The following is a 25,190-nucleotide window of genomic DNA, read 5'->3' on the forward strand; positions in this document are numbered from 1 at the left end:
GATCTCCGTCACCATCCAATCATATTACCGCCGCGCGGGGAGAAAGACAAGCTTGACTGCAACTAGTTTCGTTGCTGAGAGATTCTTAGAAGAGTCTTGGAGTTCTTGGGATGTTTGGAGAGGATCCAGACTAACTAACTAACCTTCTCATCGTCTCTTATTGACGGATTACTTTACAAAGAAGATACTTTGGCTGACTAGATCTCTCCTCATCCACCCAACCTCATTCCTTCATATAGACTACTATCTACTGCTCACCATCACGTCAAACCATCTCCTTCAATATCTGGTTGCCTGGACCCCTAACCTTTTCCTGTGCCTTCCCTTCCCGTTACACTGCAGCTGGCCTTCGTATGACGATGGTCGGCTTCCTCTTGCGGAATCTTGTTGTCTGAACTGAGGCGAAAAGACGATCCAACGCCGAAACTAAAGCGGTTATTCCCATAGGCAGCAGCAATAGTGACGACGACCGCCGCCTGCCAGCCTTTGTTTCCCCCTCTCCCTCCTTATCGCCGCTCCCCCCTCCCCGGGGTTCAGACAGACCCTTATCCTACGGCCTAGATTCCTGTCAAGCTTGATCCCTTTTCTCTCTTGCTGATCGCCAGCCAGCTTACCGTTCCCCTCTGGTCTATCTGAATCCTTCAACTGGCTACTTTGTTCACCAGCATCGCCTACGTGCTGCGTGGTTCATCATTCATCGTCTTCTCTTGGCTTCATAACGGTCTGGGAGCGGAACTTTGCTCTTCCGCGACCGTTGTGTTTTATCGCCGAAGATGTTGAAACCGTTCCAGATCAGAGATCTTCATGGATCTCCATCACATACATCTGCAGAGGTGCCCTCGGCATCCACTCAACCCTTGACAAGGGAACCATCATCACCTAGAGCTCGTCGGGGAATCGTGCAGCTGTCTGCTCCCCAATATGATGATCTTGCATCGAAGCACCCGCGGGCACGGTTGACTTATGTTGATGACGATGATGGGGAGATCATCACTGTATGTCTTATCGCATATCCTGCGTCATTATGGTACTAATCGGTCTTTACAGGTTGGATCGTCTCTCGAACTCTCTCAACGCCTCGATGAGCCTATTGACCTTGCGCACGACCCGATGCCGCAGGAAGCCACCGAACCCATGCACCTCTTCGATATTCGACGCTCGAACTCAATAACCGAGTTGTGGAAGAAGTTCCAGATAAAGCAAGAAGGCAAGGATGCGGACAACCACGCTGGATCATCAACTGGGGATGCCCCGGCTGCTAGCGCTTCAGCAGAAGTACGGTCAGAAACTGAGCAAGAGCACGTTGAAGCTACGAAGAACGACGACACAGCATCACTCATGGCCGCCTTTGAGGCTGAGATGGCCAAGATTCTCGATGCTTCTAGGAATATACAAGACAATAACACTACGGAAGAGCCTTCAGCTCCCGCTCAGGAGCCAGCAGGAACCCCCAGGGGCAGAACTCCAAATCCCACGGATGCATTTACTCATGCAATGCGGAACCTGCTCAACGGGGCTGAGTTGCTCAGTTCTGGGGTGAGATCAAGTATACCCGAGATTGAACGGCAGCTGGAGAACGCTCAGAGGGCCCTTCCTGGAAATGTCGGGTCCTCGGTACAAGGTGCTCTTGCGAGTTTGGAAGCCCAGATGAGACAGCTTACCGGCTCGATCAACCATACTGTTGGCGGTGCGTCGACAGGGAACATTCTCCAGGGAGAACTCCCCACAGCCGCCGGAACTGTGGACAGTCTGCGTGCAATGGCGTCGGAACTGGGAAATGTAGGGCATACTCTGTTCGAAGCATTTGAGTCGGAGTTTGGCTGCACTCGAACTGGTGGTCAACCCCAGGCTTCCTCTGAACAAAGTCCAGATGGCCTCCCTGCTGAAACCTCCAGACCATCTGATGCCACTGCAGGTAATAGTGTTGTCCCCGATGTGGTAGACCAGCCAACCCAGGATCGGGATCTGGGAAGCCGCGAGACAAAATCCGGAGAGAAAGAGTCGGGACCAGAATCAGACCTTAAAACTGGCTCCAAGAAAGCTGCAGGGGCGGACGGACCGACTCAACCAGGCGGCGGCCCTGACCAGGCGCAGCCAGATGCACCTTCATACGTGCCTCATGTCCCTCATGGACGTCACAACCCCTTTGCTTTCACACCCTACTTTCAACCACCACCGCCCCCTCCTCCACCGCATCCTCATCCCCATCACCATTATCCGCCTCCGCCTCCGCCTCCTCCTTTCTTCGGTCCACCTCCTCATCACTTTCACCAGCCCTTCCCAGGTCCACCACCGCCTCCTTTCTGGCCGACACCGGAAAATCTTAATCATCCTCACTTCCCTGCTGGGCCTGAGGTTCCTCGTCCACAACCCACGAGTACTCATGCACATCCTTCCCAACACACGCACCGACGTTGGCATCCACACACCGGATACAACTGTCGCCGTGGCCGCGCTCCCATTAGTCGCCAACATGCTCATGAACAAGATCGTGGTAGAACCAACGATGTGCCATCATCTGGCCGCGACGCTACGCCGGCAGACACACAAAGCGCCACTAACACATCATTGTTCGTCGGCAATGTGGGCTTCAATGTTAGCGAGAAGATGATCCGCGACGTTTTTGCCTCCAGGGGTTTTCTCGTAGATGTACATCTGCCTCTTGATGTTGGGACCGAGAAGCACGCTGGATTTGGCTACTTGTCCTTCCCATCTGTCCCTGCGGCAAAGGCGGCCCTGGAGGCCTTGCAGGGGACGCATATTGATGGACATGCGATTAACCTAGAATTCAGTGAGCAGACCCCGGTCACCAGGCTGCACCCCGAAGAACCTTCTTCTCAAGCAACACCAGACGGTCCAGTGCCTGCTGTTAGTGAGCGAAAGTCCGTTCCGTCTGAGCTTCAAGGATCTACAGCTACACCCGCCAAGTTGGAGAAGACATCACTTAGCAGCCAAGAGGGGTTTAAATCGCTCAGCGGTAAACGTGCCGTCCCTTTGACCGTGGCGGACTTGTGTTCCAATGATAATCGCAATCCGGGCAACACAGCGTCTCCCAATAGTCTGGAAGACTCGTCCTTGGGGGATTCTACGCGGCTCAATTCACTCTACCCTTCCCTCTTGCCTGAAGGTGTCCCCAAGTCGGGGCCTTCTGAGCCCGTGAGTCCTGAATTTGATCGGATCCCCGAGCTTACGCGTGAATTGGAAGAGTGCCGCTTTCCCCCGGTCTCACAGCTCGAAGCGCACTTTTTGGCTGAGCAGCAGAAGGAAGCGGCTTCATCCAGCGCTCAGACGAGGTCTGACGGTAAAGCACCAGAAGCCAGAAACTTGAACGGCAATGTGGCGCTGCAGGGGCTTCCCGGCACGTTTCCGCAGGAGGTCCGTGAGAATTCGTCGGCACGGCCTGGACAGTTCTCAGAGACCCATCATCTGCATGGTGGGCATGACCATGAGGAATCATCTTTTGGCCCTCGCCGGCATGTTAGACGTTGGAAGAGCCAGCGACCCCGCTCTGCTTGGCAAGATGAATTCTCAGGGTGGGACGCCCCTCGCGGCATATTCGGCTGGAGACCGGAAGGACGTCATCGTCACCGCGGTGGACGTCGGAACAGTTTTGAAACCCCTTCTTCTGAGACCCAGGCAATCAATCCTGATGTCAGGCAACGCGACATTGACGACTGCGTCTCTACCTTAGTGAGTTTGGGATATGGCGGTGCAAGCGATGGTGGCCATCAACGAATCGCGATTTATGCTGCGGCCGCAGACGGCAGGGTATCAGATGCGATTGAAATGATTGAGGAAGAACGCAAGGCATACGAACAACAGGGATCGACGATGTGATGACAACTTGGTAATAATACTTCTTTTCTTACAACTTGATATGACCCAGACTCGTTGTGATCCAAGTAGCTGTGGACTTTACGGTCTGTTCTGAGACTGATACTGCTGGAATGCGTGTGCTTTGGGCGGATTACGCTACATATTCCCTACTCCATCGCTAAATCAGAAAAGTGACAATATTTAATCGTATATGGTTTAATGTAGAGCTGCTCGTAGCTGTCCGTCGCATGTAACAGAGGTTCAGCGATAAGTGAGCGGCTTATCGCGTGCGGCTTACGGAGCTGAATCATCGATCGGCCCGGCGCACTTCTTCCACGCCGATGCACACCCGCGATACTTTCTCCAATCTATCATTTCTGGCCCGCGCGATTTCTCCCATTGATTCGAAGAGATGCTGACATGGCGGCGGACGTTCGCCACATCGGTTGCGCGACTGAACAATAGGCCAGCAGCAAGGAGCGCCGGCTCCACGCTTCTTCGCTGCGCCCAGGTCCTCGAGCAGGGTCAGAAGGGATCTAGTCTGGAGGACCAGGAGATCCAATTGAACGGGTTCATTCGATCCGTTCGCAAGCAGAAGCGTTTCGCTTTTGCAGAGATCTCCGATGGATCGACAGTCAAGCCTTTGCAGGCTATCCTGAATCCCTCCCAGGCTGCCGAGTACGTGCTCTGCGATCTCGAAACTTTTTCACCCCCGACCCTAGATACTGACTGTCACTCGCACGCTCTCCAGACTATCAACCGGAACAGCTGTCGAAATCTCAGGAGTCTGGAAGGCATGTCCGCCAGGCAAGGAGCAGACACATGAGCTGCAGGCCACCTCTGTGAACATCGTGGGCAAAACAGATCCCGAGGTAGGATCCTCTCGTCCTCAATTACAGATGTATACTAACACAAATATTCATACATAGACCTACCCTATCCAAAAGAAATACCACAGTCCCGAATTCCTCCGTCAAATCCCCCACCTACGCCTTCGCACGCCCTTCAATTCCCTCCTCTCGCGATTCAGATCTGAATGCCTATACCAACTCGGAAATGTGTTTCGGCACGCCCCCAATGGCGGCTTCGTTCAGGTGCACCCGCCGCTAATCACATCGTCGGACTGCGAAGGAGCCGGAGAAACATTCACAGTGCTACCGCGTGAGGCTGTAGGGACGACGCCAGCCGATGGCGACCACTTCTTCCGCGCTCCCAAGTACCTCACGGTATCATCACAGCTGCATCTGGAAGCATACGCTGCGGAGCTAGGAAACGTATGGACCATGTCACCCATGTTCCGGGCGGAGAAGAGCGACACGCCGCGTCACCTCAGCGAGTTCTACATGTTAGAAGCAGAGGCAAACTTCATGAACGACCTGCATACCCTCACGGACCTCGTCGAGTACCTTCTCCGCGACCTAACCCGTCGCCTCTACGACACGCCCGTCGGACAGGAAATCCTCACCACAAAACGCCCCGGCGAATCCAGCTCGGAGGAATCGGCAACAGCAACAGACCCTGCTGACCTCCGCCAACGGTGGCAGGACATGATCGACGGGCCCAAATGGCGACGCATGACATACACCGAAGCGATCGAGCTCCTCCAAGACGCCGTTGCCAAGGACTCCGCCACCTTCGAGTACCCCCCAACGTGGGAGGGCGGTCTCCAACTCGAACACGAGAAATACATCGTTGATGTGCTCAACCACGGGCACCCAGTCTTCGTAACCGACTATCCCAAGCCAATCAAACCCTTCTACATGGCCCCGTCGCACGCATCAGCGGCCACCACCCACGGTGAAACAGTCGCCTGCTTTGACCTTCTCCTACCAGAGGTCAGCGAAGTAGCTGGCGGCTCACTCCGCGAGCACCGCCTCCCGGAGATCATCCAGAACATGCGCCAACATGGTTTGATCAAGAACCTTGCCGCCGCATCGAATGACGGCACTGACACAGCCACGCCCACCTCCCATCAAGCAGAAGAGCTGTACCCTCATCTCCTCCCCGGCGAAGATCTAGGCCATCTCCAATGGTACGCCGACCTCCGTCGATGGGGTACCGCGCCGCACGGAGGCTTCGGACTCGGGTTCGATCGCTTCCTGGGGTACTTGGCTGGCGTATCCAGTGTTAGAGATATTGTCGCGTTCCCTAGATACTTCGGTCGGGCGGATTGCTAGAACAGGATGAGACAAGACGAGACATGTATATTATCTATCACCATTTACCCGAAATATTAAATGTATGTATTATAGTTTTCTAAAATCTCACATTGTAGCATACACCAGTAGCCAGTAACCAGTCATCTACTATTCTCAAAGTAATCAATGATGTTAGTAACAACCAACAGCCAACACCGACACTGACACTGACACAAACCATAAGAAATAAGCATAGTAAGCAATCAATCAAAACAACAACTAACCAGTCCCGTTCAAGAGCACACACACGCACACACACACACACACATCCCCCAAGGCTTAGCACCCCAGCACACCCTACACAGCCATCACACTAGTTATACCTTGTTCACTACCTACCTACTTAGGTAACTAGCTAAAGTAATTTACCACCTATACTAGTGACCAGTTATCCCCAACATAATAACAACAACATTTCTAGTTACCTCGTAAGTAATCATCCACAGCCCCCTCCCCTCCCAAACAAATAACCTGAAACCAGGCCATGCATTAGCCAGATAAACTACTGTAAGTAAAGTAAGCACCAAGCCACAATAAAACATACCTGTAGTAACCAGGTAGGAAACTTGGATATGACAGTTACGTTTAAGTATTACCAGTAACGTTAACTAGTTAGTTGATTGTTATGACATGAGAATGGGATGGGAGTAAGTAAGCACTAGGGGGGAAAAAATAAATACTAATTGATACATTGGTTGATGTTGGGGATAATATGGGCTAATGCATGCTATGCTTACTTGTTGGTAAATTAAGTTGACTAAAGGATTATGTATGAGTAGTACTAGTACTGTAGTGGAATACATGGTAGGGCAGGACTTTTATTCTGTGTATGTGTATATTTTGTCCATCCTACGTGGGGAAATGAATAGGGACTGCTAAATAGTATTAAGTAAGTTTCTATGGAATAGATACTACTACTATATACTAGTAAGAGGCCACACCGGCTAAGATATATTCCTATGTCATTAAATTCATATTCTATATAAATATATATATATGTAACATGATCATAGTGCAATAACTAGTAGTTACTTACTATTTAGTATATGAAGTACTAGGGACATGTGGAAATTAATGGGCTTTCTGTTATCTTATGTTATGCATGCATGGCTTCAGAATGTACCTAGTAATGTTTATATAGAAAGTATATTCCGAGTCTAACGTATTGTATTATTTTCAAATCATTACAAACGAAAGTTACTATAAGAACATAACTCTAGGTCTGATTCGTAGTAGATGCTTAACAAACTTATTATAGATTCAGGGGAAGACAAGACGGCCGTTGAAGCCAAGTCCATAAGACAGTAGATAGGGGTTAAGTATATGCAAGTGGGTCCATTTCACGACAGTGTGTGTAGCTGCCAAGCAGAGTATCTCTGATCATCCGCTTGGTAATTTATCTGATTCGATTGAGTGTACGTAGTATACTCAGATTAAGATTATTTAGCTATGTAAATAGTTTTGGTCTACGCAGTGTCCGGCAATAGTATCGGATCTCTTAACAACCGGAGCATATCTTCACTCCGGAGATGAATCTGCACATCCACACCATGCTCCGTCCAAGCCGACGGAACTCGGCAGTGCCTGACCTCCGACTCCCGATCGGATGGCGACGGCGGCGGTGCCTCTTTGATCAAGACGAGGCCATCGAGATTGGCGAGGATACCATCCGCGTAGCGAGCCGAGGAAGAGGAGGAAGTAAGTGGACCCAACCCAAAATCCACATCATACAGCCCTGCGCACGCCCACGTCGTCACCATAACGTGCCGAGAACCCAAGAATCCCTGCCAAATGCGTTGCGGAGACGTTTCGTATGCCAGACGGTGGAGGTGGGCGGCCAAGCGGGCCGGATGATTCTTCAGCTGAAGAATAGTTTGGCGGATGCGGTGCGCGATGGGCGGAAGTACGGCAGTTTCCTTGCCGTCCGAGTTTGCAGTCGTCGTCAGTTCCGCCCCAGTCATCTCCACATTGACCATCACGGAAAGCGACCCCATAAAGGAATCGCTCAGATGAAACGCCGGTCGGCACCCGTACGCCAGGTCGCAGTGGACCGGCCCGGGGTCGTGTTGCATCTTCCGAGCTCGGTTGATGCTTGACCATATATGTGCCAGAATGGCATCGTGTCGACTCAGTCGATTAGTCTTTGTGGTTGTGGCGGATACGTTGTTGGCTTGCGTCCAGATCTTCTCGACTTGCTCGCGACTCAGGTGCACGATGTAATGAGACACTGGCGCTTTCTTGTCCCATTCTGACCATGGTATCTGTTTCCCCGCTGGGGGGATGTCCTGGTTCCGGAAAGCTTCAGGGATGCGTGTCTTCAGAGGAGAGTCAGGGGGCACGTTCCACCAGTCATAGCGATGAAACGGTAGGCTTTTTGTCTGTTCGATGATCGATTCGTCCGGCGTAGCAGCATTGATGTCCCCTGCTGCTGCGTCGTCGAGTCGTGCCGGTTCAAATAAAGGTTTCAAGACTGCTGTAGGCTCGCACAGTAACGCAGAACGGCTAACACTTGCCCAGTCTTTGACGAAGTGAAAAAGTGACTGCGCATCCGCTAAAGGATGAGCTATTTTGATTGCTAGGGCAAACCCTCCACAGGCCAAGTTCGTGATTTGGACGGCCATGACTGGAGGGGTGATATCTGCATTGTCGACAACAAGTTGTTTGAGCGGGTTCGCCAAGCAAGTCTTTGGGACAAACCTCGACAAAGCCACCTTTTCCTGATTCCAGAGAGGCTGAGATGTCGTACGAGAGGAAGGACAGAGACCATCGAGAGTATCAGCCGCACGTGCAGTGACGAATTCAACGCCGGGGTCAGCCCGCGTGCCATAATGGACATACACCCGGCCAAAACGGCGGGCATGAGGCGCCAACCGATCTCGATCAGCAACCGCAGGGCCATCCACCGAGTCAACAACCTTGATCAAGCCACACCACTGAGGATAAGCATCCAGCGTGATCCTGAGCGATTGACGGAGGTGGTTCACCAGGTTGCCGCGGTTTTGCTGCTCACACTCAAAGAGCCAAACAGCGCTTGTATCCGAGAAGTCTACCGTGGTGTCATCCAGTAAAGACAAGGCAACGATGCAATCCGAGTTAGCTTCCTTGTTTGGAAACAGTCTCTCGAAATGCAGGATCGACGGATCAGAGGTTGACATCGGAGGCGTAGTATCGAGCAGAATAGCCCTTTGATCACTGCCAGAAAAACAAGGCTAATAGGGTTAACTTTTTCGGTAGATGGCTGATCTGGCTGGCAGCCAATACCAATCCTATTTGTAAGTATAGAAGAGCATGTTTTTCTCGCATCGTCCCGTCCCTTCTTAGCTGTAGAAAGCAGCATCATTATGGTTCATGGCCAACTTGTTCCAGATAGTGTGTGTATAGTTCCTGACAAGAGCTAATTGATTGGGTAGAGATAAGCCCTCAGTGTATATCCCTGTCATCATGAGTCATTATTATCCATGGATGGATGTATTGAACGGGCACCGCAAATAGGTGTAGTCAAGCGCCCAACGAGACGAACTGATTCGTGGAATGCTCGAGACTTCATTTAGTGGCTTGAAGGCAATCAAACCAGGGCAGTAGTTCCGGCGCCAGCAACGGCGGACCGGCGTTCCAGCTTTCTAGTTAGTTTACCTAGTGATCGAATGACTTCGTTGTGGAGTGGCAAGTAAGACGATGGAGGCACTAAGTCTAACCCGCCATTGTGATGACTTTAGTCAATGGTGTGATAAGTTGAATGATCACAAACTGGCCCAGACTTGATGGATGGCTTGTTGGAATGTATCACCAAGATGATTGTTTGTTGTTAGATTGCCACGTGAACATAGACTACGCACAGGGAGCGGCGGGAATAGCGGTGAGATACTGCCATGGATGGCAGGCCCTGCTGGCGTGATCTCACGTGTCAAACTTACGATACCGTCTGTACTGTTATAGATTACCCAGGGTGTGTAAGGAAGAAAGACAAGAAAACGAAAGAAACGCCCAGCAACTCAAATTAGCTCAAAGAAGTCATCATCATCAAAGGGAGAGAGGGGCCAAAAAACCTTGGCCCCATCTGATGGATCATGGAACGACTGACAATCTATACAATCCATCTGTTTACGGAGAACTTTGTGTGTCCGGCTGCCGACATGAATACTCTCACATACTGAGTACACGCACACAGAGTGGGCTCAGCTCTACATTATCTGCGCAAAGTGGATCTCTATCGGAGTATCCGGAGGAAGCATGTTCTGTTCCGCGCCGAAGTTCCATCCATTCTTCGTCGATGATTCGGTTTCTGGAAGGTCACCGCGATTACCTACACGTCTCAGGGATGTGGCGGATGGATTGGATTCGGGAGCTGCGGATAGGTGTGAAACCCATCCACACCCTCAGCGCCAGTTGGGTCCCCTTTCAATCGAAATCGTTGCCTAGTGCTCCGTACCCAGGAATCAGGAACAGAAGGGAAGAAGAGGGGGGAAAGCCTAACTAACCGACCTACCTGGGCGCTGGATTCTGGACGGGGTCCACACCGAACGGATACTTTATTCCCTCCAAGCTGCGGTCTGGGCGGAGCCTCGCTACGCCGGTTGCCCAAATCAGGATGGCAGCGATCCACTTCGTTTACGATGGTCGCGAGAGAAAAGGGTCGTCGGGCGGTTTCAGACGGAAAGCTTTAACTATTGGGCTGAACAGGCGAAATGACTGGATGGATCGTTTAATATCGGCACGAGACAGCGCTGAACAGGGTCAGCATCCATCGTGGGGGGGTCCGTTCGAAAAAAGGATGCCCCAGTTGAGGGAATATAGTTACTAATATACTTCCACTGAAAACAGTCGTGGTCAAGTAAGCGTTGGAAAACATAAGTCTTGGGAGACGGGGAGGAAGGAATCCATGACTGATGGGCTCAATCCTGCTGAGCACTTCGTACGTAGCCAGTATTACTTTGTATTCCCTTTAGTCAATCTGCGGAGGAATACCACGCGGGGGGGCGAATGCCAAGTTGCCAACCTTACTGGTGTTAAGCATATTCTCTCGGCCTTTGTCCGGCGCCAGACCAGCAGGGCACTATTTCGGCGTATGAGCGTAAAACTGACATGAATGGAGTATGGACGACTGATGATCGATCCTCTGGCCCTTTTTGCCTAGACTGGGGACCGTGGATCGCCTACGCGACGCTCGCTCGTATCGGCTGGCTTGCTCGGCAACTTGACTCAGATGAGGACACCTGTACTTCTTCGTCCAGCTCTCTGCTCTTCCGGTGGTTTTTTTGCTCCCTCAATCCCGACGCACCACTCTGGTGTGGTCATTACATAATCGGTCCGGTATTTCCGTGGGGACCGGATTCAGATTGAAAAAGGCAGGTCGGCTGCCATGGCCGAATCCCGGACAAAAAGGGTGAAGGATGCGAGAATCAATAATAATAGCCCCCCAGTAAATTTGCAGTGGCTCGGCGACATCAGATGGATAGTTAGATGATGGCCATGACGGAGTTAGCCGCCAGTCTCCCTTGCCATATGTGATATGACACAAACTAAAAATTGCTTTCAAATTTAGGCTGATTTCCAATACCCTATGAGGGGAGAGGTTGTTTCTGAGTAAGTAACTTAAGTAGGTAAGACGATGAACTATTTCTGGGTGGTGTAAGGAGAAAGAGCGTGTGTGAATGGATGGAAAGGATCAGTTGCTGTGCTCGGGGAAATACCAACTAGGTAACTTAGTACGGAGTAGATAGGACACTGTTACTTAGTACAACACCCATACACCATGTAAAAGACCAGACCACAGGGCCAGACAGGCTAAGCCTTGGCTATCTGGTAATCGAGGGTCCAGTCGGAAAACTCGTGTTACATCGACTTTTGCTGGACCAAAACGAAGTAGTCAGCGGGGATGGCTTGGCTTCTGCAGCGCTTTGACGCTTGGGCCTGGTCAGGGATAGCGATCCTCGGCTACGGAGGTCTGATACGCTGCCACGGAGGCGGCCAATTAGTCAAATCGCTCATGGAAATCTCCCAATCTGGTAATTCATCTCCATTCGCGTGGCGGATGGAGAGCGACAAGGTGGAGGGGGGGGTGGAAAGCCTTCACACTAACTAAGCAATAGTCGCCCGACTAGGGCTGCAACGGTGGGCGCCTAGAGCACGCTTGGTTTGGAGTTATTGATGTAAGCCAGCCATTTATGCTCATTCTTTCTTCGTCTTGGCTTATCAGCCTTGGGGCTTGGGGCTTGGAAGGAAGGCAAAAAGTGCGCACAGTTTGGGTAGTCTGTTTGTCTTTCCCTTGTCTGTAAGTCAAAAAATGACTAGGCTGTAGGCACACACCCTTATCTTTTCCGTACCTTAACCTAATTCAAACAGGCTATGATCGATCATTCATGCAACTTGAGAGGGAAGGAAGAGGGAGGGAGGGGGGGATGATCTCCATCAGCAATGTCTGCGTCGGGTAGTTGATCTGCGAGTGCGACGATGAAAGTAGGCTTACAGACATGGCAGTACTACAAGACCAACCAACAGAGGTCAATAAATAGCTTTGACAGCACCAGCAACAGCAACAACTAAATGCCACTGCCACTGCCATAGCAATAGCAAACAACAGGCTCCATTTTGTCTGAAAAAATTCCTGCATATCAGTTACATTGAATTAGATTAAAGCTCAATAACAAAGAATAAAATAAAATACAGCCACCCCCCCACGTCCACCCACAAGCCCACCATCAAAGTCCAAGCGCGTCATCCAACACGATGACACCTTAATCTAATTATCCAAAATAGTTAACTACGCGACTGTCAAATAAAAAGTAAGTAACAAAATAAATGAATCAAAGCGTCAATCTCTTACATGCATACATATTACACCGGCCAAACCCAACTTTCGCAATTATTGAGAAAACACGGATGAATGGAATGAATAGCCTGACTATCTTTCCTCCCACCCACCATTTCTCCCAGTAAGAAATAAAGGAAAAATAATCTACCTTAAACCAATTATGCTAGTGGAGATAAGCCCGTGCAACGTTTCACAAAATGGCTGCTCCTCTTCTCCTGTTTCTGTTTACTTACACACACACCCTCTAACCCCCTTGGCATTTCAGAAACCTTTTCCGAATCAAGGGTTGCATTGGAGCATAGCCGAGCCCAAGCAGTAGGTAGTAGTAGTAGTGGTAGCCTAAGGAGTAAATCCAGGCATACATACATACATACATGCATACATTGGTAGCGGGTTAACTATAAAAAATCTTGACTCACAAAATTCCCAGAAAGCAAAGTTTGTTCTTGTGTGACGTGAGTTTATGCAAGGGAACTCAGGGGAGATAAAAAAAAGAACAGAAGAAAAATATTAAATAAAATATAATAAATAATATTTGTATTGATCACACTGACTGAATTTCCGTATCATACAGTAGATAGATAGACAACAATAGATAGATTAAGCAGGTACGGAAAGGGCGTTTGCCTAACACAGGCTACTACAAGTATGATAACTTTAAAAAGCTACAGAGTACAAGATAGAATGGTCTCAATGATTAGCGACTCATTGCGCATTTGTCCGGAGCGCATAGCGTCCATAGCACAAACCTACGTAGATAGTATTGCTGGTTCCAGGTTGATCCAACCATGTCACCCAGTGCCTCGCTTGCCTGGTAAGTAAGTTGAAGGCGAACTGGAAGGAAAATTAACTTTAGAGCTCCTCCCCGATCAGCGAACCTTCTACTACCCTATCACACTACCTACATATATATTACTCAACTCACTTACTTCACTAGTAGATACATCCTCTACAGCAAATAGTTCAGTTCAGCTAAACCCACGGACGGAGTAACTAAAACGCAAGAAGCACACAACTGGAAAATAGAAAAGCAGGCAGCACAGATGCACAACACACACACGCACACTCTCTCTCTGTCAAGCCCTGTCCAAAAATCATGGAATCAGTCACAGTAGATCAGTGAAACAATCCACACTAGTTATTTAGTCTAGTCTTTGGGCTTTTTTTGAGTCACGCTCAAAGTCCGATTGGTCGCAGATGGAGAATGAGGTTCAGTCGACTCACACTTAAGGTGTCAATGTACCTTGGGTATGACCATAAACAAGGTTTCTTGTTCACATTACACACACACGGTTAATATCGCTCGCCTGGGAGGCGAAAAAGCTTGATTGTATCGCCAACTAACTGTCCGTGACACGTTGGATGGGGAGGGGGAGGGGGAAGGGGGGCAGCGTTTGTTGTTTGGTTCCAGACACATATTTAACTCAGATATGTGGAAACTCTTGTTCTCTGTGTATCTAGACGGTCTCCCCGGACTGCCATGATCGTCAGTTGCATGAGTGAGGGAGGAGGGAGACAGATTCCAGTGGTACGGGCAAATACCGTTTTAAGAGTGTGAAAAAAAAGGAAAGGAAGAAAAAGTAAAAACAAATAGTAAAAGCAAAAGAATAATAACATTCTTCTGCCTTCTGACATCATTGTTCAACAAAATATCGACAGGTTCTCTACACTAACCCTCTAGCTAGCCCAAGGAAAGACGATCTGCTCAGAATGTATGGATGGATGGATGGATGGATGTAAGTGAATGTGTACATACATACACACCCGCTGATCTATTTTCAGATAGGTATGGTGGTACTCCGGACTCTCCGCATCGCCTTGCATACATGGGTGGAGAGACAGAAAAGAAAAGTAAAGAAGCTAAGCAGAAGAGGGGCGAGCAATTCCAAAAAACAAGGCTATGCAGGTGATATGTAGGTGCTATAGCTATTGCCCGCCATAGGCGCCAGAGTGGGATGGGAGACGTCGGAAATCAAATCGGGTGTTGCGTTGGATCTAGCAATGTGAGTGAGTGAGTGACACCCTACTACTTCGCTAAACTAGGAGTTTGAGCATCCAGACGGAGAACATACATTAGTGTGAGTCCCACAACATAATGGCATGGTGTACACACATTACATTATGTATACTAATCCTATCCCATACTTGGGTTGTTGTAGCACTGAACACAAGGTGCAGCAAGCTAGCTACCTAGTACCAAACTAATCTACATACCACCGGTTCGTGACTTGGATGGGTTTGTGATCCCTGCATAGGTAGTATAAGTGTTACCCAACGACTTATTGCGTGAATAATTAAGACGACCACACTTTGGCCCCAAACAAACACACAGTACTACCGCAACTGGTAACTTGCAGTTAGATAATGTAGACAGGTTTCTTCATAATCCAAGTATAACATCAGCCTGCACTACTGTACTACTTTCTTACTGACTTACTACGCCAACTGCCTTGTGAAGTGTGATACGCCGTACCTTGCACCGGATGGGGGTAATCGAAAAATTAATCTAAATTAATAACAACAGTCGCATCCTTCATCGAAGAAAGTCTTGTTTCTTTTATCTCCTATTTGCCCCATGTGAGACATCAGCTGCAACCCAGCCCAGCCCTGTAAGTACTAGTATAGCTTAGTGTCAGCAGCAACTCCTGACCACCACACCTCCCCGCCAGAATCGCTTGGCCCGAATAATTTACGCATCCTGATGTGGGCCAGCCAAGGAGGGCCAAGAAAACCGGCCAGGATGCGACCGACTTTGTTGGCGATACGCTTATCCTGAACGCTAGTCGGTAGTACGGCTACGCTATAGTTCCAGGAGTTAGTGGTGATGGCGCTGCTGGTAGTTAGTCCAACTACTAGTTAGTACTTAGTTGTGGTTGGGCCCTTGTAAGCTGTAACGTATCTATCTCACACCCCCTCCTCTTTGAGATTCCCATTAACTATGAAGTTGTTTGTAAATAAGTAGCCACTTGGGAAGCGCCCGAATGAGTGAAACTTCCCTTTTTCGTCCATGTTTCAGTATGTGTTTCTATTTTTTAATTTACGTTGCTTTTGCTACTATTAATATTATTTTATTTTTCCGATTCGATTAAATTCACTATCGTGATAAAGAAAAAGAAAAGGTAATAATTTAGTAGCCTAGCCGGCTTGGTCGGATACTTTCTTTCTCTTAGTGTGGTTATTTTCGATTCTAATCGATCATGGACCCCATTAGCGCCAAGGTGTAATAAGAAAATGAAAAAGCTGAAGCCTAAAACGGTGGATGATGGATGGTAATGGAAGAAGGCTGTGCAAGACCAGAATACTAACACGTCAAAGCTGAAAGTATTAATTTGATCAACTTTGCCAATCCGGAATGAAGTCAACTAGAGCAGAAGAATGAGAAGAAGGCAAACCTTCAATTTAAATTAAAGTACGGAGTAATTTCAGGCAAAGAATGAAGCAACGGACAAAGCTCGATCCTGGTTGAATTGCGCCCGCAACTTTATCGAGTCTAATCAACGTTACTGGACAATAAGCTCCGGACTATGGGCGACGCGAATTTCCCGGTCAAGCGCCGCCGGGGAGGTAACGCCCGCTGATTGGAGTATGATAAGTCGCGAGCAGATCAGCTATGCTCTGGTCTTACGTGGCCGATTGATTTGCATATGACTGATCCTAGGCTGGCTTTTTCTTTAAGTTCTCTGTTCTTCTTTTTGCTTGTCGGAGTTCCTTGTTCTGCTTCTGGCTGGGTTTCACTTTGCCGCCCAGAGCCGAAGACCTGCCTACCTCAGTAAAGAGAGGCGTTTTTGGAGAGGGGGAAGAAAGAGGGAGGGCCCACTATCATACTTATCGGACAAGTATGTCATGCGAACCATCACCCCGGATAAGATTTGTCAAGCTTTTCACAGGGAATGCCTGGATGTTTGGTTCAGCGGATAAATTCTCAGCTGGAAAGAGGGGTGCATTTAGCAGGCAAAAAGAATAATCATCTGCCTGGCGCTTATCACTGGTAGGCTCAGTTGTTCCCTGCTTGAGACCAGGATAGGTGTTCAGACGCATGGAGGAAGAGGCCTGGGTCCAACGATAGGTTGGAAGTTATGCTACCCGGAGTTAGAGTCCGAGAAACTCGTTAGTCAGAATGCTTAACATGACCAGCCAGATCACCAATATCGGGCCTATATTGCGACTATCTTTTGACTATATTAGGACTGGTTTTACTGCGGCGACAAAGACACTGCTAATCAGAGGGGAAAGAAATTCCCTTTGCGGGATCAGGTGCTCGCCCCGATACGAGTACGAATCGCCACAGTGGCTGTTGTCATCTGCCGAGAAGCCGAAAGTCCGAGAGCACGGAATTAAAGAGTCAAAAATGTCAGCGGAAAGGGAATAAAATGTGAAAAGTACAAAGTAAAATAAGAGGACCCGAAAATCCAGTCACGAAGCCTAAACAACGGCAAAACGGCAAAGGCAGGCGAGCCTACAAGGGAGAAAATGTCGTCAGTCTTGGCCCGAAAGGGTCACTTTCGGGCGGAACCGCTGCGTAACCCGGGGATAGTCTAACCCTAAATAATCATAAAAGAAAAAAGCGTATCGTATTCCCCGTCCGATACCGATTACGAATCGGGGGCATGGAACAAGGTCTGTGCTAAAGTTCTTCTAGACGATACGGAGGGCCTCCAAAGACGGATCAGATGAACACGAGAAATGCCGTAAAAGTTATGGTGATGATGGCCACCACCCACAAACCCAGATGAGTGATTGGCGATCGCGTAGGGGTCCAAATCAAGACACAGGATCGGATGGAGCTGGCAAAACGGAAAAAAGGTTTTACTTTTATTAATATTGTGCACACGCCGGATATCCGGGCATAATTATGAGAAATTCAAACATAAAACCCAAGAGACTAATAAAAGCGACCATGGAACAAGTGGAACCCCAGCCACAGTGGAGGAGGAGGGGGCCATGTCTCTCTTCTAAGCGAGCTTAAGGTTCCTCGTGTTGGATTAAGCTTAAGCTTCAGAAAGTCGCGCACTAATCAATTTCCGGTTGGTAGCAAGCGATCAGAGCGCCACTGGTATCTTTCTAGTGTAATACGGTAATATTCTTGGCCTTTCCCTGTTTGATTACTGAGAATATTCTCAATTTTCTGAATCATGGGTTTTACTGGAGCCAAGAAACCTCCAAGCCTCCAAGCAGCAGACCGGTCAAGATATGGTCGATCGACTGTCACCGGAGAAGCCAAACTGCGTAAGGAGGGCCGCCACGACTATCATGGTATCCTTCCGTCGTCATGATACGGACGGGAAGCTCAATCAGTGTGCAGCATGCTTGCTGCGGAATGAACATCTGGTATGTGGGAATCCTCCAGCCCTGTAAGCAGGAGCTTGTGTCACCCATCATGTACACCTAGTATGTATACAGTTACTCCATCTGTATACCGATGTATAAAGGCGTCACCTTGACTATTCATGTTGTGCTCCAAGTCCCATACTTGATAGTCATACCGGGCACATCGCTAAGCTTGGTTTAGACTCCACCACCGGAAGTCTCTTTATTTCCTCCCCCCTCCCACCCCTCCCTCCGCGCGCCCCCCTTTTGTTCATATCTCATTATTCACCCTGGTGCGAACACGCTCAAATTCATTACTATTCTTTCTTTCTACGATAAGGAGGGAGGGGGGGAAGGTGGGCACGCTCGGCTATAATTAAATCCCTTTCTTACAAGTGAGATTGACCGGATCTGACCTGGTAAGTATATGGTAACAATCAGCCGTAAGACAAACGGAGTAATCTTAAGCCCCATGGAAATGGCCCAGCAGCAGAAGAGAGAAAGAAAGAGAAAAGAAGAACCGAAGCCTCCACCGGTGCCCACACCAGCCAGCCTCGCTCCCCAGAACCATGGATAATCATCAGGCGAAAAAGAAAAGGTTAAAAACAAGGTTCTATTTGTTTGTGATGAATCCAGCAACTAAATATCAGTCGGATGAGATCATTTGCTGCAGCCGGCTCCTATTTACCCACTTTTTCGGGGGGGTCGTTTCTTTCGTCTGGTTGATTTTCGGTATGGCTAGCGCCTAGAGAGAGGCCCAAGCATTTAGTCCTCTGACCTTCACTTGTCTTGGTTGTCTTGTCTGCTGTTTTGAAAAGGTGTAATATCAGAAGAAAGAGACCAGTAATGGAATTAGAATAAATGTGGAAATAATAATATTACAACAGATTAAAAAAAGAAAACATCAATAATCAGGATAATGGTCATGAGAATTCTTTTTTCCGGGAGCTGTTCGCTAAATTGGTTTTTAATCAAATACATACGCCAGTCTTAGTCACTCCCACCCTGCACAAAAAGGAAACTCCCATCAGCTAATTTAATTTATCATTACATGGTCTTTCAATAAAAACCACTGCTTGACCTTGTGGGGTTCAGAGTTAAGTCGGTTCCCCACCCTATCTCTAATGCTAATTCTTCGAGTAAGCATTATTCTTTTTCCTTTTTCCTTTTCCCTTTTCTGTTATTATTATTATTTATTTTTTATTATTATAATAAATAATATTTTTTTTTATTCGGGTTCCGATTAGTTTAGTTCAGTAGTCAAGTAGCTGGATTATTATTCTTATTATTACTACCACGATCCCTCTCCCCTTCTTCTCTTTCTACTGCGACTTGCTGCGACTTGCGACCTTCAACCATTCCCCATCTACTGCTGCTATAACTGAGTCTACCAAGTATAGTACTTGGTGTTGACGGTTACCATTCCATTATCGCCCACTAAACACTTCGTCGCCCGCCTTGCTGCATCCAAGATCGATTTTAACTGCGACTACAACGCGCTACCTTCCGCCACGGTAAGTCTTGCCTGTACCTGCTCGGCCTTTGCATGTCGTAGCTCCCCTTGTCTCAGCGGCGTTTGTATAACGCTCAACCTCCGCCTGCCTGCATTCTTCTTTATTCTCCTATCAGTCCCTCCCCACTCCTTGTTTCCTATCCCCTTCCTTGCTGCCCTGGTTTCTTTACATTCCATCCCCTCTGTTCTCCCCCCTCCCCTCCCACTCCACTCCTCCACCCTATCCATTTTCAAACTCAATCACATAGATGGGAAATTAATGTTGTTTCTTGACCCTTCAGATTATTTTCCGCTGTGGGTTCTTCGCAGCACCTACTCACCTCTCACCTTCTCGTGAAGCTTGGCCTTTTGTTTCCTGTTCCGGGAATATCGCACGCTTGAACGGTGTTTGTTGAACGGCTACCGAAGAGCCGTTGTTCGACTTCCGACCTCATCTAGATTGCCTGCACTCCGGCACATCTTTCAACATTTTTCACCCTACGAAACCCCCGGTCCTAGCGCTTAAACCAACAGTCATCACGGGGACCTACACAGATCACCGAAGGTGGATGGAGACGTATCACGGGCACGTCCGCACTCCTGCGGACGCTATCATCCTCTTCGAAGCTTGTCGCATTGGCCTTCTTCCCCGCGTACAGAGACGTTTATCCGAGAAGGAGCGTCAATTAATTCGTTCCGGGTCAGTCTTTGTCTGGGATGAACGCGAAGCGGGCATGCGAAGATGGACCGATGGCAAGTCATGGAGTGCCAGTCGCGTATCTGGAAGTTTCTTAACATATCGCGAGATGGAAGGCAAACGAGGAGGAACCGGTGTTGCTCAGACGACGATGTCGAGAGCTGGTAAAACACCAGAAAGCACACGAGGCAGTGACGACGACCGTGGAGATGGCGCAGACGAAGGGCCGGACGGCTACCGCTACAAGCCTGATGGCTTGATGAAACAGTCCTTCAGCATTACGACATCTACCGGTCAGCACCTCCATCTGATCAGCTACTACTCGAGGTCACATCCGTCTGCGGCCAACCTTCAACAACCTTCGACAGACCCCAATTTGCGACACGTGCGTCCTCAAAAGGGGCTTTATCCGGAGTCTACTGTAAACGATCAACAGAATCTTCCCGTCGTGACTCGTGGTCCTATGGCCGGTGCCGCATATGTGCCTCCTCATCCCATGGCACCCTATGGGCGCTCTCCGGCTGCACACCCGGCGCCATACACTCCTTCATATACATGGCCTCCGACTCCGCTGGCTACTCCGCCCGTTCCGGTCCACTATCCGTCTTACCTTCCGTCAGTGTCTCAGCCCAATGGTCAAATACCATATGGCCATCAGGCTGCCGTGCCACCTGGTACGCCCTTGCCGCCTCCGCAACCCCCGGGATTGCCGGCACACCACGAGCGGCCGGTGCATGTAGCTGAAGTTACGATGGCGCCATCTCTCCATCAACCGTCGAGCGTGCAGGTGCTTGCAAGCCGGTCACCACGAGTGCCGCCTGGAGCGCACGAGCTTCTTCACCACCGCCCGAGTCCACCGGAGCTTGGCCCGCCTCGCGAGATTGCGAGATCGTCACCCCGCACACAGCCACATCATATGCCGCACAGCAACGGGATCCCATCGATTGCGCGCAGTCCCCAGCTTATCAGTCAGCCACCGTCCAGTAGCGTACAAATCCCTCCGCCGAGCACGATGGCGCCCAAGCCACTGGAAGCCAGCACCGGCACCACCGTGCCCAGCATCGGTGCGCTGATGAACGGCGCGCCTTCTGGTGGATTGCCGTCGATCGCCGCTCCCCCAGCCCCGGCCGCAGGACGCGCCGAGGGACCCCGAGACATTCCCAGCGAAAAGATCGGGTTCGGAGGAGAAGACATGCGCGCACTGCGGCAATTGGACCGGGTGTTCACCGCATAGTCTGTTGGAGGCCTTTTCAGTTCTATTTGACGAAGTTAGATCCTCATGCTGTCGATCTCTTCTTTTTATTCTTCTTTTTTTCTGTTGTATACGAATTAGCATATTGCTCTTTGTCTGACACTGTTCAGATTGGAATGGTTATGTTTACGACACTTTTGTGGTTTATTCCCTGGGTTTGCTTTGATCCGTTGGTCCCAGGCAGGGTTGAACTGGATCGGCGTTGTACAAGAGGAGCATTGCTATACAGCATGGGTGGGGTCTTTTTCTAACTGTCTTGTGTGATTTTGTGTGCTGCATTGATGTTGATAATTGCATTGGGTTTGGTCACGACCGGCGGTTGGGCTGCGATGATACACCCTGAATACAACATATCAAAATTCGCATTCAACCTACTTGTAGTTGCCGTCGTACATCAGACCAGGATTGATTCATATGTCCTCCAGTCCAGTGGCAAAAATAACCACCAGTAATGCCACAATCTTATCTCTGCGCCTACTCTTTCTATTGGATTTCACTCCAGCCGACTAATGTAACTCACAACTGCTTAAGTGACTGACACAACAGTCTGTGCTGTATCTAACGCTGTCAAACCTGGCACGGCATGGAGCATCAGCCTGGCCAACTTGACATGGGCCATCAAGGAAACCATGCCATCGCTCAGCGCACCGACCTTGTCTACAGCTGAAAGCAGCAGCTCGTTTGGCAGGGTTAAGGGCCTTCTGTAGTCCTGGCAGCTACTGATTCATTACTATCCATCCGTGCTTAACCTACTACCCTGTCTGTCTTACTATTATGTATTGTATATATCACCACATCGTCCGAATCCAAACGAGTAACTAATCAACGAAACAACTACGACCAAGTAACAGTAATACCACAATATAACAAACTAAGTTACACTGACATGTACTCATCGAACCTCAAGTATCTAAAATAGCAACGAAGATCAATGTCCGCATCTACATATCAAAAAAAAAGTTAATTTCCTTGGCCATGATAAGAAACTATTGCAGCCCTGCATACAGTAGAACTTACGTACGTACTGTGGCATGCATGCAATGCAATGTTCCTTGTCATATGTATGAAGATCGTTCCTGGCTTGCAGATGGAGAATGGGAGAGAAGCTTCCATTGGAGTATCGTATCTTGTTGGTACTGACTTGTTTGTTTTGGTTGGTTTATCTATTGGCGTGGAGGGACTGGGATGATCTGTGAGGTAGATGACGATCGGAAGTGAAGATGAAATGATACTGTAGGCACGGCGTGAGATGTGTTGGGAGGTGGTGGGTGGGTGGGTGGGTGTGTTGGCATCTGGGCTAGGGAGTGCGGAGGCGAAGTGATGTGTGTGTGTGTGTATCTTTGCTTTTTGTTGTTTCTTCTTCTGCTGCTGCTGGTTTGGGGAAGTGAGTGGGTTGGTTGCTTTTGCTGGGTGGGCTGGGAATATGGGAGTAGGGTTGGTGGGTATTCAATCTTGAGGATGAATATGTTGGAAATTGATTATAGTATGGTGAAGGTGGAGGTGATAATTCACGTTTCTGGTCAAGGCTATATAAGTTTTCTTGTCTACTTCCTCCTCTTCTTCCTTCCTACATCTACTGGTATCTGAGTTTATAAAAGCTACTCTATGTAGAGAACTCAACTAAGCCATAGTGGAATACGTCTTGCATACATAGCCCATCATGTTCAATCTATATAGGGCATTTCCTCATGTTTACTACGATCATATATTTCCTGTGTATCTACTGGATTATCTCAAGTTATCTCACATGATAACAATGATGCGCACCGGCTTAGCTCCAACGCTAAATGAATCGTACAGCAACGACAAATAGAGCGAAGCCCCTCCCGAGCATGTATCTCCATACCGGAGGAGGATTCGCTATGGACAACAATCCTATCCTTCCAAACCAAGCCTTATGATAGACAGTGATGCAGATAGATGATAATACGTACCAGCGAAGATGAATGCCCTTTTCCTCAACTTGGCTGGCAAGGGCAAGAAGGGAAGGGGACCATGAAATGGGACTGAATCTGAGCCGATCTCAAATGATGCAACAGCTTCCACATTAACATCAGGTTCTTGCCATCGAGGTCTGGTAGATGTCTAACCTCACATACTATATGCCGTGGCGTACCTGAGAGACAGAGAAGTCAATCACTTGTGTACAGTCTATCGGGGGATATTTGCCAGTGTGGAGCAAAATTAATGCCTCCATACTGTGCACAGTTCATCTATGAGCTGGCCATTCTGATTAACGAAATACAATATGGACATGTCTACAATCTATCAACCTGATTATTATTGAGGCCAATCATGGTCCGGCCAGGATAGCCCCACCGACAGCTATTGCTCTGAGAGAAAGTCACGGCCTTGATGCTTGGGGATAATGACGAAGACGCTACAATTGTCTTCTCTGGTATCGTGCATTTGCCGATGCAAAATAAAGGCAGTACTACCCTGATGTCTGTTGACTTTTCAGACTTCTCTTGCCATACTCTGGTTACATCTTGCATCTCTGGCTTTTCCAGGACCCCCACAATGATTATAAGGAAATTACATCTTCCCATACGTGCGGTAGAGCTACCACGGTGCGTTCCCTCGAGTTAGGGCACCCCACTAGTACGATCATCACTACTCCTGCCGATTATATTTCAAAGAAGTACTATATCAGCGTTCCCGAGTATTTGGACGACGATATGTCTGTCCCAACACCTACATGTCCAGCATATTCTCTTGTTTACATAACACCGAAATGAAGAAGCATAGCTTCATCACTAAACTGTGGTTGGCAGCGCTATATCGCTTCGAGAATGCCATCTCTTTTCAAATGACATACAACCAATCTACGGGTTCTTCACAACCTACAGGCAATCAAAAACAGATCCATAAACATATGCATGAGCATAAAACGCCCTAGAGAGATAGGAGACATGGATACCCGTGAGGATCGTTGCTAGGGATGGACATATACAAGGCAGGTGATGTTCGACAGTGACATCCAGTCAGTCACTGGCTTTCAATTGCATGTACTCGTGCTCAAGATGCAGTATCACTCCCCATTTTCGTATTGACAATCAGGTCCATCCTTGTCGAGACAGTTAAGCATCCTTGCACATACAAACAATGGGCATCGGGCCATGTACAGAACTCCTCAAAGTAGGATGACTAGAATGCCCCTGTCAATGTGGACAAGAAGTCTTCCTGATGCCGTCCAGCATACCCTGGAAACAGAGTGCAGAAGATACCATCATCGTCATCTATTTATTCTAAGTAAACCGACTGTCCTCCTGAATCTGCTCCAACTAAATACCAGTGGCTTAAGGTACAGAAGCTTCGGCCGCTCTACGATGAAATTGGTTCTTGGTTCGAGCGGTAGGCTGAGTTAGCCAAGATTGAATATCAAGTTGTCGTCGACAGAGCTCTACATTTCAAGAGGATCTCAGTAATTAAAAGCTCGAGCGATAAGATAAAGTATAAAATAGAGTGAGGGTCTGTTGATGCCGCTACCGCCACATGTACATGGCTCGCAGACATGGAACGTCTCGAATCATCGAACCGAAAGTCAGATAACTGCATTTGCTTTTACAGTTTATCGCTTACTAGAGGCTACAACTAATGACTTCAAAGTAGCAATC

At 48.7% G+C, this 25,190-nt stretch overlaps 4 protein-coding genes across 4 annotated transcripts; 3 read left to right on the top strand and 1 right to left on the bottom strand.

Annotated features, from left to right (window-relative positions):
• Nucleotides 1-773: 773 nt before the first annotated feature.
• Nucleotides 774-3,837, top strand: AKAW2_70274S (uncharacterized protein; the record flags this gene model as incomplete). Its single annotated transcript, XM_041682837.1, has 2 exons — nucleotides 774-995; nucleotides 1,048-3,837. The coding sequence occupies 2 exons, from the start codon at nucleotides 774-776 to the stop codon at nucleotides 3,835-3,837; spliced, it is 3,012 nt and encodes a 1,003-aa protein (XP_041547158.1).
• A 391-nt stretch (nucleotides 3,838-4,228) lies between these two features.
• Nucleotides 4,229-5,993, top strand: SLM5 (asparagine--tRNA ligase SLM5; the record flags this gene model as incomplete). Its single annotated transcript, XM_041682838.1, has 3 exons — nucleotides 4,229-4,494; nucleotides 4,568-4,688; nucleotides 4,746-5,993. 3 exons carry the CDS (start codon nucleotides 4,229-4,231, stop codon nucleotides 5,991-5,993), a joined length of 1,635 nt encoding a protein of 544 aa, XP_041547159.1.
• A 1,487-nt stretch (nucleotides 5,994-7,480) lies between these two features.
• Nucleotides 7,481-9,169, bottom strand: AKAW2_70276A (transferase family protein; the record flags this gene model as incomplete). Its single annotated transcript, XM_041682839.1, has 1 exon — nucleotides 7,481-9,169. The coding sequence occupies one exon, from the start codon at nucleotides 9,167-9,169 to the stop codon at nucleotides 7,481-7,483; it is 1,689 nt and encodes a 562-aa protein (XP_041547160.1).
• Nucleotides 9,170-20,193: 11,024 nt separating this feature from the next.
• On the top strand, nucleotides 20,194-21,555 carry AKAW2_70277S (camp independent regulatory protein; the record flags this gene model as incomplete). The annotated part of the gene is made up of 1 exon (XM_041682840.1): nucleotides 20,194-21,555. One exon carries the CDS (start codon nucleotides 20,194-20,196, stop codon nucleotides 21,553-21,555), a length of 1,362 nt encoding a protein of 453 aa, XP_041547161.1.
• Between the last annotated feature and the right edge of the window lie 3,635 nt (nucleotides 21,556-25,190).

This window comes from Aspergillus luchuensis, chromosome 7 (genome assembly GCF_016861625.1).
Source record: "Aspergillus luchuensis IFO 4308 DNA, chromosome 7, nearly complete sequence".
NCBI lineage: Eukaryota > Fungi > Ascomycota > Eurotiomycetes > Eurotiales > Aspergillaceae > Aspergillus > Aspergillus luchuensis.